This window comes from Macrobrachium nipponense, chromosome 20, assembly GCF_015104395.2.
Source record: "Macrobrachium nipponense isolate FS-2020 chromosome 20, ASM1510439v2, whole genome shotgun sequence".
Taxonomy (NCBI): Eukaryota; Metazoa; Arthropoda; class Malacostraca; order Decapoda; family Palaemonidae; genus Macrobrachium; species Macrobrachium nipponense.
The window spans coordinates 79,294,551-79,310,178 of record NC_061089.1 but is presented as its reverse complement, the minus strand read 5'-3'; the positions used below and the strand labels follow the sequence as shown (position 1 = coordinate 79,310,178).

Genomic DNA, 15,628 nt, shown 5'->3' with positions numbered 1-15,628 from the left:
TCCAAAAGGCTAGCTGCATTCCAATCCAAATGAATTACTAACTTACTATGAACACCTCGTTCCCTCTTCATATTTCAATATCATACCTAGTGAATCATCTTTAATTTTACACCTGAGCTTCACAAAAAATTAATACAGGCAGTCCACAGGTTACAGTAAGGGTTCTCTCCCTGGCAGGGCACTGGAAGCTGAAAATTGCCCTAACCAAATCATCATAATTATAATGGAAAAAATAGCACTTACAGCACTGTTACAATGCTGTAAATCAGGTAACGGAACTGAAAAAATCATAGTTGACAGCGCCCTGAGGCAAGCGCCACAGTTCCAGGACGACGTAACTGAAGCCTGATGTAACCCAGGGACTGCCTATACTGTTCAAGTAAATAAGTAAATACTTATACACCAACCACATTTATTAATCTAAACACTTCAATGAAGGTCTTTTATTATCACCAACAGTTTAACCAAACCACAAAGTTAAAATACATTATTCATACAGGGACAAATCTGAAGTCTTCTATATAGATATATATACCTCTCAGTGAAATCTGGTTTGGTCTTGAGCCTAGTTAATAGATAATTATCAGGAGGTAAGTGAGGTGGTGTGGGTACCAACCCCTCACCTGACTGCTAGCACCAATACAAATACAAGGCATTGTTTTTCCTATGGCATCAATACAAATACAAGGATAGTTAAATGATGTCATATGCAATGCAGAGACTAACAGGACCTTATGCCAGGTTCGGCTTTGCAAGACAGGAACACAAAGGAAGGAACTGGGAGGACAAGGCAACATAAACAGGAGGAAGATCTACACGTAGACTTCCTAAATCTAACCTCCCATCTGATCCTTAAGACACTCCCTTTGTGCTTGTTTGTTCTCCACTGCAAATAAAGTAGGAAAAACACATACAAACTAACAATTATAAAATACTCAGGTCCAACAGCTGCATAAGGAGAGTGAAGCTGGACATCTGTTTGTTTCCCACAAATGAGTGAGGGGCATTAACAAACCAACCTCTTTCTCCATAACCACCAGTTTATCACCCTTGTTAACAGGCCACAAAACCATCAACAGCTCACGCTGAAATACTCCTATATAATGGCATGACATTGCCCATACCATTCGATACATCTACTGCATTCACACAGAGGAGTTGAAAAGGGAAACAAATTTGGAGGGCAAATATTAAAAATATATGGAATAGTTTGGGCAAAGAGGATTTTTTTTACTCCAAACTGAGACCCAAGGCGATAAGTGGGCCCAGTAACATCACCTTGATTTAAGAGCAAAATTAAGAGACAGTAGGGCAAGAATTTGGAGTGGTCAGAAGCAGTGTTTTCAAGCAGCTTTGAGTTTGGAAGATTTCATTATACCAGGTGCTATAGCCCACCATTAATCATCTCAATAATGAATACTACTTTCATACTTAACGTTCCCCAATCTTTCATTTCCTTCCTGAGCAATGAACCCACAATTCCCACTGCCTAACACTTCTCTCCCTTGCACAAAAATGACTTCTCTTCTATGGTCATAATTTCCAACAATGTTCTATCTAGTTAGAAAGAAAAAAAAAAAAAAAAAAAAAAAAAAAAAAGCCACTGGCCTTTCAGGAGTCATGGGTTTCCAACATTTTGTTTGAAATCATTAACCTTTAAAATGCATAGCTTGATAAGCCATTCCTTTCTACCTCTTGCTACCCATATCATTTCCCTTCTCGGCCTGCATCATTGCAGTTGAATTCTTCCTTTCACATAATTGCCAAATTCTAAAACAAGAAGTTCAAATCAATATTCATGCTGCTAATAATAATAAGAAGCCTTTATAGAGTTTATCAGTGACTTACCGATTAATAGTTTTCTTATCTATATTAAAGTGCCCGGCAGTTTTCTTCTTAAGGCCAAATTTATCGTCCCCTCCGTGCTTAAAATAGTAGTCTAAAACCTTTAATTTAAAATCACTTGAATATGTTATCTTCTTGGAAGACATTGTGAATAGTTCTGTAATGAAATAAAACATTCATCAGCAATCATTATGTACATAATTATATATTACCTTAGTATACTTGTATATACAGCAAATAATTATGGCTCCACACTGAAATCTTGAATAGAGCAATTTTCATTAATATTCATAAAACAAATTCAGCACTATTGTAAAATTCAATCTTTGAGTATCACTATCATAGCAAATCAGTAAACACATACAACTAAGTCTTTTGTATGTAAGTCAAAAAAACTTCCTACAAGAGTTACCATACACAATAATGATATGTATACATCTAAACACAAATTTTAATTATTTCATAAAAGGAAACATTTTGGGGGAGTGTTACTACAAGAGGATGAAATAGCCCTTACAAGACTGTAAGTACAGCCTTCTACACAGCAATTCCAAATTGTACATGGACACCACAGCTGAATCAGACATAATCTACAAAGCTGAGAAAAAGTACACATACTGCATTGAGGTGGGTAAGAGTTCAAGCTCCTGAGAGCATGGGACAACCCTAATGAGGAAGAGAGGTCCAATATTCTTCAGTCAGAAGACCTGGTTCAAGAAAGAGCAGTAAGCTTCACCACAGAGACCAAGAGGAACTTGTCTCTACAAAAAAGGACAAGAACGTCTGCGACCTGCCAAAAAGTACCTGCTACCAGAGAGACCGCATCTACAACACCAAGCAGAGAAGATGGCCCACTTCCACACAGTTGATGTTTTCTTGAATAACCTGGTCTTCCCAGTTACAACTGTTTTTGTCATCCTTAAATGTATGTAAATTCTGAAGTCCTTTTTAGTTCTTTGGCTGTTTACTGATTAATCAGGGTACTACCTTGTAGGCAACACTGCAAAACATGTGCATATGTTCTACAATGCATGAGGTTACATAGAGGGAAACCCTCCCCATGGCCAGGTCAGGGCATGGCACCCTGGAATAAATGAGGTTATGTTGTCTTTTAAGCAGGTCCCAATTCCCTGCAAACAATGTGAACAACTCTTCTGTGCATTTAAAGGCCCTTTTTCCAATAACTCTTGTACCTATCTCTGCTCCATTAATCTGAATATATTCACCTACTCTCCTGTGTATTTATTATGATTTGTGGTACAGTTTTGCAGACCTTTGATAAACTTTTTTTCTCATTCTTCACCTTAAACTATCTCAAAACATGGATTAGCTTATATATTCCATTCCTGCTTTAACTGATAGTCAGTATCATATTTCAAGTTTTCCTCTCGCTAACTGGTAGCATGCTGGTCTTGTAATCTCAGGGCAAGAGTTAGCTCACTGTCAAGGAGTGAATAGTGAGACTGTCTTCTAGTGGTTACTGCCATGGGGTTACCCGGCTGATGTCCACCTGAGAGGCAAAGCCTGGTGGAGGTCTGAAAATGCTAACTTTAACTTTTATGGGTTATTTACAAAGATCAATTAGGTACAGTCTAGTAAATATTTTAATTATGCTTTTACTTTTCACCTCATATTGTCTGTTAAGTGATTCAATTAGATACTGATTTAAAAAGCTGTTTCAGATCACCAGTCAAGGCATGGCCTACTAAAATTCTCAATCCAGGTACTAGCCTACCTAGGTATTCTAGCTCAATCTACAGGCTTGCATTACTCCTTGTCAAGAAATTCCTGAAGGTCTTATCCAAAATGCCCTAACATACCACATCTAAAATTTTGGTCTAGACTGGTGTACTCTATAGCTAGACCCACTGAGGTCTAGACTTGGCTAAGCTAATAGCTACCTAGGTAGGCCTACTATGAATGACCCTACGTCAGGCTATCAGAGTCCATGAACACAAAGAGCCCTATCTGGACTTGATCCGATTTCGTTGTTTTAGTTTAAGGTGGTCTTATGGCAGCATGAGCTCTTGCTCTTTGACAGCCTTTAACAGGTTTGACTGGTTTGGTCTACCTAGACTAGCCGAGTTTTCCCCTACACCTACGGTAGCTAAGGGCTCTCATTTCAGTTTTGCACGTTATCAGAGATAAGCTATCATTTGTTAACTTGAAATAATGGAGATTTCCTATCAGAGGAAACCAGTCCCATCGTTAAAGCGACGAAAACATCAGCAGCATCCACCGACTCGTCCAGCGAAATTCATCCATAATTACTTAGGTCCCCCCTTCATCACGTCGTAAAAGGAAATTTATTCACAAAACCCATTAACTGAAACGACAAACCCGGCCTCACCCCATCGAACACATGATGGCAATGCCGTAAGCAATCGGTCCACGGCCGCCACTCGAGTTTCGGGGAGGGAAAGAAAACCAGGACGACGGGACACAGACGACGGACGAGTTTCGAAGATCGGGGAGAGGGACGAGTCCAGCTGCTCGATGGCTACCCGCCCGACTCTTATTTCGCGTTTTCCTCGCCCAAAATGTCGAAAAACCCGCGTCCCCTACTTCGGGACGGATGCGGCCGCGGCGCCGCAATTTCCCGACGTGAAATGGACGAGCCCAGCGAACGGCGACCCCTCCAAATCAGGGTGGAAAAATTCCAAGGAGGCCCTATGGCTTTTGTCGCTGGGCCCCTTTCTCAAACAGGGGATGTCCCACACTTCGCCTCGTTTGGAGGCGGAAAAGACACTTATTTGACCCACAACCTCCACGCAAACCTAAGCGGCAGCGAACCTAAAGCGGTCTCCTGTGAGCTGTCAGTCCCGGGCCGATATTCACACACTTACAAGGTTCACAATAATCAAAATAAATATACGTCGATGTAGCTCCCATCAGCAGCGACTCCAGTAGAGGACGATGACTCTGATAATAAAAAGGGCCGATAGAGGGCACCACCAGTTACCCACTCACAGTTCGTTTGGTCGATGACGTCATGCAGCGGAACGTTTAAATGGCGATTTCTAAAAAACGCTATTTCCACTTTTACGTCGATCGAGCCCCTTTCTACGACTTTTGCGTGAGGATAATGTCTGTGCCAAACGTCGCCCAAACTCGTTTCCATATCGAGAAAATAGCAGCGGGGACCGGTAGGCGTAATATGATGGTAATCAATACTCGGGTTAGCGTCAGCCATGACGAAGAATGGGAACAGAACTCTGGCCACAACCACGACAATCCACAGGCCACTGCAACATCCTCTTGAGCCGAGTCTGTGAGGCAACAACCTTTGCGGTTATAGTTATGCCCAGTCTGGCTAGATGTTGTTGAAAACTCTAAAAGTCTTTTCATGCCTGTTTCAATGTGAACTCATTCTAAATGAGCGAACATCGCGGTGAACATCCGTTTATTCTTTATTCACTGGAATAATGCACTGCTGTATTCTTTTAATAGATTGCACTAGCACAAGAATTAACTTCATCGATATCTTAGCGAAAGTCATTTTCACATTGAGCTCTATCAATGTGATCTTTAAAACTTTTACGTTATGCAAACGCCAACTAAACCCGCATGGATGAACAACATACCCCAAATGAAAACGAAAACTATTTGAAGACTTGCGTATTCGTGTTTTCATTTAACCATAAACTTCTACAGATGTAGTGGACTATTGAAACAACGCTCCTCTGTTTGTTAATATATAATTCTAGAATTATATAAAAATAACTATTAACAAACTCAAAATATTCTGCCACTGAAAGACTATTCATTTCAACTGCTCTTTCGACTCATTAGCGCGTTGTAAATCGAAAAAGAAAACAGCATCCATTCCTAATTTTATCAAACCATTACAAATATGGAAATGAAATCAAATAAGGAACAAACGCAAACCACGGTCAGTCATTAGACCTACATTACTTGAGCCAACCCTGATGTGGGCCCCACGTCCCACAACTAACATAAGAATCTTCGGAACAGAGAGATGCTACATCGCATGCGCTCTTGCACCTGACTTGCTTTTCCTCGGATCTGCGTGTAATATTTACAGTTATCATATTTGCTTGTCCCCTTTGAGAATAAGCAGTGTGCTCCTAAATGAATATGCACCTAATGCATCTTGCTGAATAGATCAAGCAATGAATTAGTCTAGAACGCATACGTGATATTATGGGGTCAACCCACTGGAGGATTTATTGACAGCCAATAGAATTCCTATACCGTTACATTTCTTGTTATAGACTAACAAATATCGAGGAGACGCTTTATTCCGCGAGTATTTGAGAATCATTTAAAAACAGCCTCATCTTTAAAGAGTACACCTTTAGGCCCATATAGCCTACATGTCTCCCCTTCCAAATGAACAACACAATACATTGTCTCTTCTTTCTCTTTTCGAAACGTTATAAGGAACAAGAATGAACGTTTCGAATTAAGCAAAAGGTCTGTGAAAGCAATGATATTTTAAGTAACTACGTTCTAAGTGGGGTTCAACTCTGACCTGCATGCCACCATGTTTGTCCACAGTAAGGTTTCCAAGGTAGGGGCGAAGTCAAACTCTAAAGTAATGATATTATTAATGTAATTTACCAACTACAAGGCTCGTTTCTCATATCTCAAGTAAAAGTTAAAGCTTGTTAAAGGTTCCTTACTAAAGATAATAACTAACCGAATACAGTCTTTCCATGCAGCAACTTTTCGAAGCGAACTACTCCTTGGAAGGCCCAATCCATGGGAGGGGCTATATGTCCCGTCATATGCTTCCCCTACAGGACACCAAGGAAAGAAAGAGAAGGGTGGAAACCCTCATTAAAATGCTACCGTTTGATAAGGGGAATGGGGGGAAGAAGAACACGTAAATTCTCACTTATTACAAAGAACTGCATCACAACTTTGTCAACATAATTTCCGAAGGTTTACGACAAAGGACTAGATCTTGCAAGTTCAGACATCATGAGCAAATGCGCACGTCATGGGATTTATCAGTTATTATAAGGTTATATCAAGTACATTAAATACTGATAAGGAATTTTAATTTTCCCCTACCAATGACCCAAACAAGTAGTTAAAGATAAAAATGCTTGCTCCAACGCAAAACGGATAACAAAGAGTATGCTGTTCGTAATGTGTGTGGAATGCTCAAAAGGTTACAAAGCGAAAAAAAAATCTAAGATCGTGAGATATCAAGCCAAACTAATTCACGTATTTTAGATAATGTGCTTAATACAATGAGCACATATATGCTCGAAAATGCCAACGGACAGGATATCCAGTGTCCTTCTATGGTGGCAATATACCTATGGTACCTACATTCTATAAACATTACGTTTCTGGTGCAGAGCTAAAGACTCTTCTCAGTTACATCACCAAGACCTGCAATCATAAATGAAATCTGGATAAGCAATTCCTAGTGTATTCCAACTTTAGCTTACAAAGACATTGCAGTATCCCTTCCTATCTTCTGCATATAGCTGGCTACATTCCTTGTTTTACCTGTTCTTTTCCCAGCCATACAGTTCCTTCTATATGTTGTTAGTTTATACAGTTTTTCTTCACCATCTCCTGTCAGTACTGTATCTTCTGCAAACATCAGCCTCAAAGCTAATAGTTAGCAGTCGAATATCAAGAAAAACTTACTATCGTGGCGTGGGAAAAATCATAAAACGTCTTTTTGTTACTTTTTCGGATTCCAAAATCGTGGTGGTTGCTAAATATAAATATATTTCCTTCCATACGTTAGCACAGGTGGCACAGAGAATGGGAATTTCCTAATCTCGTCTCGTTTTGATAAAAAAAATACGTTAACTTCAGCTATGGGTATAAAGGTAATGAAAATGCTGATACACAGGCTAAAATTGGCAGGACACAAAAGTGTATGACAATCTCCGCTGTGCTATTACTTGTGGGCGTACAGGTTTCTACTCATAATCAGTTCCGGTACATTACAATTATTACTGAATGCTCTATGAGCAAGGGCCAGACGACATAACAACAGCTTGATTAAAAAAAAATAATATTAATAAAAATGACCATAATGTGAACTAGGGCGAGTCGAGGAGCCGTTTCAGAGCTTAACCCTCCTTTTACTACTACTACCACAACTTTTGATTCGACTACCCTCTGCTCTTCACAACAATGTTTTCGAGCGTAAATCTATTTGTAAGTGCCATTTTTCTTTATAGTAGGCATAATTGCTATGATAAAAGGTAACTTCTGGAAATAACAAGTAAAATTACCCTCACTTACTTATATTGCCGATATATGGAGTTAGCTATATTCGTTTTCAGTTTGATGAGGATGCTCGGATAGCTACCTACTAGCCAGGTCAAGAGCTCTGCACGAACATAGGCTAGGTAGTTATCATGCATTAAGAAAGTTGTTTTTGACCGAATATATATGAAAATGTTTTTATAATGCATCACAGATGAGATAACTTGAGAAATTTACAGATACTGTAGTACCTACCTACCCTAATTTGAGAAATTTCCTGTCTTCCTGCCTTAATGATAGGTAGGCTATCACGTTCTTCCCCAAGGGGTTAGCTAATATTAAACATAGTTTCCTACAGAGCTTCTCTGTAGAATTACCAAATAGAAAATGTGCAGGTATTATGAAATGGCTACAGGAATGCCTGTAGACCTCACCTTCCATAACTTAACCTAACCTAGGGTGCCAGGTCTGTATCTGGCCGGGGTACAAAGCTCCCTGGGCATCCTTTCACCTCAACCTAACCTTGCACATTTGGTCATTATATATTACTACCAAACAGGCAAGAGAGCATCTCATTTCTCTCCTAAGGGTAAAACTGAAGATTACTACCGCGGCCTGGTGCCTGCCTGTTTGAAGACCGAGATATTTACTGCCTTTTGTTTATATTCATGACTTTTGATTATGTTTATGATATTTGTTGCCTTTTATTTCTGTTTTTACATTCGTCACCAAGGGGCTGGTATTAGACATGGCACCCATATTTGCAAGTAAATTGGTAGTTACCGAAGCAGAGAGGGTCAGTAGTAGTCTTTAGTTTTAACCCCTCAATAATTGCACATGGCAAACTACTTACCTCTTGGTTGGGAAATACACAGCCAAAAAGCACAGAGTTCTTGTTTAATTCCCAGTCCATTGCAGTATTATCGCTGTTATTTTGATATTGACTGCTTCACTGTCGATTCTTCCCTCTTTTTCAAAGGTGTAGACTAAGGCTTCTTTACCTACTACACAATCTGTTATTTCATTGCCCACATTCTCTTCTGTCCAGCCATTAACGACATACTACCTCTGATACTGCCGACATCTGCATCACCTCCACCTGCAAGTATAGATTATTTAGGCTCCTGGGCACTGATGCCCATTTAAAGGATTTTGTTCTTCCTTTACTACCTGTCCTGCTTCTCCTGTGCTTGGGACTTTGAAATCTGTACAATAATAAAAAAGCTCATTATATTCAATTCTTGAAAGATCACAGAGTAAGATCTCTTTCCTTTTACCTATATTTTGGGCAGCATGTGGCTCTCCAGAGTTTCTCGAGTGAAAGTTCAGATACATATCACTCTGTTGTAGGCCCCTGTTAGTCCTGCATCTACATGCTGGATTGCTCCTGTTCATATTCATGACATGGCATTTCTGGACAGAGACTATCCTCCTCCTGTTTCATACTTTAAAGGCAATGGTTTGTATCCTGATTAGGAGTAAGTTAATCATATTTTTAAAGTAATTTCTATTTTTCCAAGGCCTTTTATCACAATCCATAGTCCCAAATATCAAGGGAAAAAGTCCGACAATGGCAGTTGAGTAGAGGTTCACTAACTTACCACCTATTAATTACCTTGTTACCAAGTTTCAACAACCTATTCCAGCTTGTGCTGAGGAATATTTCCACATGAGAAGTTCTGGCTTGTATACGTACTTGAGAAAATCACAGCTTATTTTTTTTAAATTTTAGATATTTATTGTCGGTTTCTTTATAAAGCACTGTGCATGTATTGGTGCAATTGGAGTTTCAAGTTTTACATTTGGCAAAAGATTAACCAATTTAAAAATTCATGCATTTTTATCATCAGTAAAAATGAATTGGTTTAAGCTGAATCTGTATCATTGTACTCGTTTCAAGTAAATAATGAGTGTAAATAAGAGAATTATCGTCCAATAGTTGACCTTTGCCTCTTTTGGGGTTTGCAGTTTTATTATATAGTTGTATTTTGTTAAGTGCAATACAAGATTTTATTCAGTCATTTAAACTGATGCTGACCATGCATGGCATAAGCAGCTCTCAGAGTTATACTTGAAAGGAAATGATTGACATAAATTTCGACCTTGCTAAAAATACCAGGAGCTTTTTGACTGCAAATAACCAGGTAGAAAAAATGCATTTTCATTTTTTTTGTCAGCTTTAATGACATCGAACATATGGCTGGAATAGGTAATTTACGATTTTCATTAACCCTGTTTCAGGCTTTGAAATGATGAGTTTACACTCTCTTGCAAAAGCAGCATCAATTGGTGGGGTTTTGGTAATTGGAAGTGCATATTACTTCAAGAATCGCATCCAAGACGGTTTGAGATCCTCAGAGTATTATAAAGAGAGCCTAAGAATACTGAGAGAGCATAGAGGTGAGAGAACAGTATTGTTAAACAGTAAGATGCCATTAACCAGCTACATGAAGAAACAAAATTACTTAATTGCATTTTAAATGCGAAGAGAGAAATGAATATAAATTAATTCGTAAAGCTCTAACAACCATTGACTTATTTTCTTGCAGGTATTGCTCATTTAATGGGAGAGCCCATTAGGGAAGGGAAGTTAGACTTGGGTGATAATGAAAATAACTTTTGTACTGGGACAGTAGCTCAGTTTCAGGTGAGTGGCATTACTGTGTTTTTCTTTAGTTTTAGTGATGCATCCAGCTATTAGAAGGACAGAGTAAGTCAGCTTCCTCTTAACCTTCTATGAAAATTCTATATTTTCATAACACAGCACACAGAATTCTATATTTTCATAACACAGCACTGTATCCCGAGTAAACTTCAATGCACTTCCAGACTCTGCAATAATTTTGTTTTACTAATGCTATATTGTCTGAACAAAGATAGTATTCACTTTTGTAGACAATAAATTATAAGAGAACATGTACCATCAGGTTTATCTCCTTTGATCACACACCCTATGAATGGGCAAGTTCCCATCCAGACACAGACTTCATATTCTGTGTTGTTAAGTGGTATTTACAGCATCAGCAAATAAAAATCCAAATTATTTGAATAATATTCAGAAACCTAATATTGTAGTACTTACATAGATAAAGACAGATTCTGTAAAATGTGGATGCAACTGGACATAGTATGTAACTGTGACTGTCAATATATAGTATTCAGCTTCTAATAAACAATATGTTAAGCTATGCAACACTAAATCCAGTTATTTTTATATCTCTGCTGGATTTCTTGTGCTCAATACCCAGTTCTAGACATAATAGGTTATGACTTTCGACCACTGCTCAGTGCATGGGAAAAATTAGAAATGACATACAATATGAAGCAAAGTTCATAGAACTCTTTGTAAGGGAACTAAAATTAAATGTTCGCCAAGGATTAAAAAGTCAATGCAAGTAATGAAGCTTACTCAGTTCTGCTCTTGCCTTTTTATTGTCAGCTATAGAGTACCTCAATGACATTTTTACCAGTACTCAGTGCTCCACTTGATTATTTTGCCATTCTGTCTTCATACTGAATATTCTACTATTCCACTACCCTGCTGGAAATAAATCCAGTAATCAAATCATTTAAGAACAAACATGAGGGACCAGCCATGGAGCCTCGCAGATCTGGTTAAACTAGTTAATTCACAGCATTAAGAGACCAGTGATTGAAATAGTCTTCATGTTATTTTATCCATAGGTACCAGTTAAAGGAACCAAGAAGACTGGAACATTGTATCTGTGGGCATCGCGGAGTGAAGCTGGAGAGAGGTGGAATGTTGACAGGCTCGAGCTTGGATTTAAAGAAGAACCTGGGAGAAGAATTCTCATAGTAGGCTCTAAAGATGAGTGAGGTAAATATTATATTCTGTTATTTGCAATATCAAGATAAAACATTTTTTAGTCCCCAAAACTTACTTAGAACCTAGAAAAAGTCAGCTTTTAGGAATAATGCAGACTCATGTATGCACAAGAAGATAATAAAATACTAGATGGAGCAAGGCATAATGAGGTTGAGTTTTCAGATATTTAGGAACAATGAAATGCAGTACAGGTTCTCATCAATTGAAGTTTAGTGAAAGACTTAAAAGACCAAATAAAACAATAGGCAGGATGAATAAGATTTGGAAATCAAATAGACTGAAAAGTGCATGCTAAAATAAGATTGCACATCAACTATAACGAATCATGGTAGACAGTGAAACTATGTCGTATGTCATAAATAAGGTTATGATGATGATGGGGAAAGGGCTTAGACGTTTTTCACACTACCCCTGAGAGAATAGTATACGTACTAGTACATATATATGGTAGTGTCATCAGGGTTCCTCTGGGCACCAGAAAAACTGGAAGACCCAAACTAATTTTAATAAGGACTATGAGAAGACTAGTGCTGGCACCTATAAGGTCGTTCAGTGCTGAAAGGAAAATTGAGAGAAAGGTTACAAAGGTGTAACAGGAGGAAAACCTTGTAGTTGTACTATGAAATAATTGTTAGATAAGGGTGGGAAGTAAGATGGAAGAGAGACAATATGAATAGAGGTACAGTAAAAGAAATGAAGGGTGTTGCAGCTATGGGCCAAGGGGACGATGGAAAGAGCCCTAAGTAATGCCTACAGTGCACTGACGGCTCTACCTCCAAACAGGATGTTGGCTTGGTGGTGTATTGTGTAGTCTATAAAGGGCTTATCTCCATGTTTGTTGTGTGAATAGAAGCAAGTTTCATTAATATAACTATTTTAATTGTAGGAGGTAGCCAAGTCTTCTGAGGGAAGTGTGGAGTGTGGCAATGGTGGTTCATCCCCAAAAGCAGCAGAAAATCCCATTCAAGATATAAACAAAGACATAGATGATACATCTGCAGCCCTGTCCCATGCCGAGCTGAAAGCCTTCTTTCAGGGTGCCCTTGCAAAACTTCTTCAGGGAGATTCTGTGCTAAGTGATTTGCATCCACAAGTAACACTTGAAGAAGTGAGTACTAATCCTGTTAATATCTTTAATCTTTGATTCTCTTTTGCCTTGATAAACGCTTCATTTCTCTTCTTCAGTTTACTCCATGTGATGCGTTGCATGTAAAATAAGCAGGTTCATAAAAAAAAATTTTTTATTTGAGAACGTTTAAAACTTGCTGTTATTCATAACTATAGTCACTTCATGCAAATGATTTTACAGGCACCTAACATTGAAAACTAGAAGAATAAGTAGTTTATAGTTCTGCATTTCACTAGAAAAGGAATATTTGTTATTGTTAATTTTCAATTCCATATTTTTCAGGTACAAGCCTTAATAGACTTGGAACATGGTCAGGCGATGAAAGTGTTTATAAAAAAAGCTGATGGCGGATATTGGAATATTGTTGTACCACGTGAAGCAACAGTACATGAATTGAAAGTTGCACTGAAACATCATGTTGCATTGTGGTTGGTAAGTGTTCTAGGAAATTTACTGTTGAAGTACTACAATTAGAAAAAAAAAAATAATCCTTTTAAGACAGGCCAGACATTCTGATGTGGTACCTATTACTCTAAGTATGGCACTGTCCCATAACTCATACACTAAGTAGTCTGGCATATTCTCTAGTTTCTTTTCTCTTCTTTATGCATCAGCATTGCAGTATACTACTTTTTTCATCATCATAAAAATTGCCAGTCAATGACCTGTCCTAACCTGGTTGCAAACCCAGAGAAGATTGGATGGGTTGATTGTAAGAGCATACTGCATAAATCTTGTATAAATATAGACTGCATAAATATTGTATAAATATAGACTGCATAAATCTTGCATAAATATAGCCTCTCCATAAATTAGAAATGATTTATCAAGACAAAGGGAAAGTGGGATTACAGCACGTTCATTAAAAAGCACTATAAACATAGTCTTGGTGGGATCTCAGGCAAAAGAACACTGGGTAGTGGAGAGTAAAATCATTACATGTTCAACTCCATAAAGGGAAACCTGACAATACTTTTATTAGTAAGGGTTATCATTTTCTACCCTTAAAAATATAATTCTAAAACTGATTTTTTATTTGAAGCTTTCATGTTGCAAATAGACTGAAAACCTGTTTTGTTTTTCCTTTCAGAATAGGAAAGGACTCAAGAAGAAAATTAGTTGGCGTTACATTTGGAAGACTTATTGGCTATGCTTTGACAAAGAGAAATTAACCAACAACAACTGCAAACTTTTGGAATATGGTATCAGAAACAAGTCATCCCTAACTTTCTTGAAGAAACGAAGGGACAGGCAGAGAATAAGTAAAAGGTCTAGTGTCTAAAGTTTGTTGTAAATTATGTATCAACTTTTGTACTTCCAGATGTGAAGTAAATGGTGTGGTGATAATGTATTATGTGATATGTTCATGAGTCAAAACCATAGTTTTAACAAAAGCTGCTTTTAATGCTTCATGATCAGTCCAAGCCCAGATATTCAGCCTGCCTCAAAATGGCTGATTAGTAAGCTGAAGAGCTGATGGTCCTTCTCACTTGCACTGTGCTCAATTCCCTTGTGTACCACCAGGTATGCAGCCAGAGTACATATTCTTGACACGTTGATCAGTGCCTTCATCCTTTGAGAGAACTTATTAGTCTATTTGAGACATGATTTACACTTTGTCTTTATGTTGGTCATCATTATATCTGTACTTATGAAATGCTCTAGTATACGTATGGCATTACTCTAGTACCTTGTCTTGCAGCATGTGTCCATAGCTTGGCTATGTATATTCACAATTGAGTATTCATTTATTAACTTGCCTTGTGGCATGTGTCCACAGGTTGGATGTGTATTCTCATTTGAGTATTCATTTATTACCTTCTTTTGTGGCATGTGTCCAACGATGGTTGTGTGTATTCTCCTTAGTATTTGAATATTCATTTATTCAGTATGGTACCCTATTCTGCTTTACATTCATTACTTGATTTTTCTCATTTAAGCAATGTGAGAAAAGCAGTGGCACTTTTTTTTTTTTTTTTTTTTTTTTTTTTTTTTTTTTGAGAGAGACCTGTTGCAAAGAAGTCCACGCACAAGTTGGAGAGCCATAGAGGAAGAGATCAAAGAGAGTATGAAAAAAGGAATGTTTTTGTATGGCATAATGTGTTGCTTTCTAAGTAGTGATCTTCCTCCTTCCTCATTTATTGACCTTAGAACCTTCTTGCGCTGCAGGAAGAGTAGAATACAAGGATCTGAATGCACCCTTAGTGAGAAAGAAGTGATTTTCCCCAAAACACCTCTCTCACTAGCATACTACTGTGAGACTGGGAATTGCAGTTTAACTCTGATCACTGAGGCTGGATGAACTACTTTTGTTGAAATAATAGTTTACTTGTATGAAGGAATAAAGTATTTAAAATCTTAATAGTTCTTTTGTAAATAAAATATTTTATACGATAGTATATGTTGCATCTATTCCCTCAACAGCTTGGGGCAGTTTGATTTCACCTAACTGAACAAAATTTAAAAGGATTTCAATATTGTCCATAAATTAAGCTTTTTTAATCAAATCAACCCATTTAATAGTTGGTGAATATGTATTTAAAACAAGTGAAGTAGGCATTGCATCTGGAAGAGATTAACCATAACAAGGAAAGTCCCCTTTT

General features: G+C 37.9%; 3 protein-coding genes across 7 annotated transcripts in view; 2 read left to right on the top strand and 1 right to left on the bottom strand.

The window, feature by feature from the left end:
* Positions 1 to 9,109, bottom strand: part of LOC135195288 (uncharacterized) — a 65,812-nt gene extending 56,703 nt beyond the window's left edge. Inside the window, exons 1-3 of one of the 4 annotated variants that reach the window (XM_064221550.1) lie at positions 8,903 to 9,109; positions 6,509 to 6,605; positions 1,849 to 2,002 (exon numbers count right to left, since the gene is read on the bottom strand). In XM_064221550.1, coding sequence (XP_064077620.1) covers positions 1,849 to 2,002; positions 6,509 to 6,605; positions 8,903 to 8,962 — 311 coding nt within the window. In that variant the 5' untranslated portion in view covers positions 8,963 to 9,109. Of the gene's footprint in view, positions 1 to 1,848; positions 2,003 to 4,195; positions 4,617 to 4,638; positions 4,822 to 6,508; positions 6,606 to 8,902 lie in introns of those variants that run through there. The other 3 variants (XM_064221558.1, XM_064221564.1, XM_064221568.1) reach the window with 3 other exon arrangements.
* Positions 9,110 to 9,453: 344 nt separating this feature from the next.
* Positions 9,454 to 11,097, top strand: LOC135220601 (uncharacterized). Its single transcript, XM_064257888.1, has 4 exons — positions 9,454 to 9,508; positions 10,291 to 10,449; positions 10,599 to 10,696; positions 10,945 to 11,097. The coding sequence occupies exons 1-4, from the start codon at positions 9,454 to 9,456 to the stop codon at positions 11,095 to 11,097; spliced, it is 465 nt and encodes a 154-aa protein (XP_064113958.1).
* Positions 11,098 to 11,748: 651 nt separating this feature from the next.
* LOC135195333 (U11/U12 small nuclear ribonucleoprotein 25 kDa protein-like) lies at positions 11,749 to 15,387 on the top strand. Of its 2 annotated transcripts, none has more exons than XM_064221595.1 (4): positions 11,749 to 11,887; positions 12,783 to 13,004; positions 13,308 to 13,457; positions 14,116 to 15,387. In XM_064221595.1, the coding sequence occupies exons 1-4, from the start codon at positions 11,879 to 11,881 to the stop codon at positions 14,305 to 14,307; spliced, it is 573 nt and encodes a 190-aa protein (XP_064077665.1). In that variant the 5' UTR covers positions 11,749 to 11,878; the 3' UTR covers positions 14,308 to 15,387. The 2 variants fall into 2 exon arrangements, with proteins under 2 accessions (XP_064077665.1, XP_064077670.1); XM_064221600.1 differs by having other exon boundaries at positions 14,121 to 14,257.
* Positions 15,388 to 15,628: the final 241 nt, after the last annotated feature.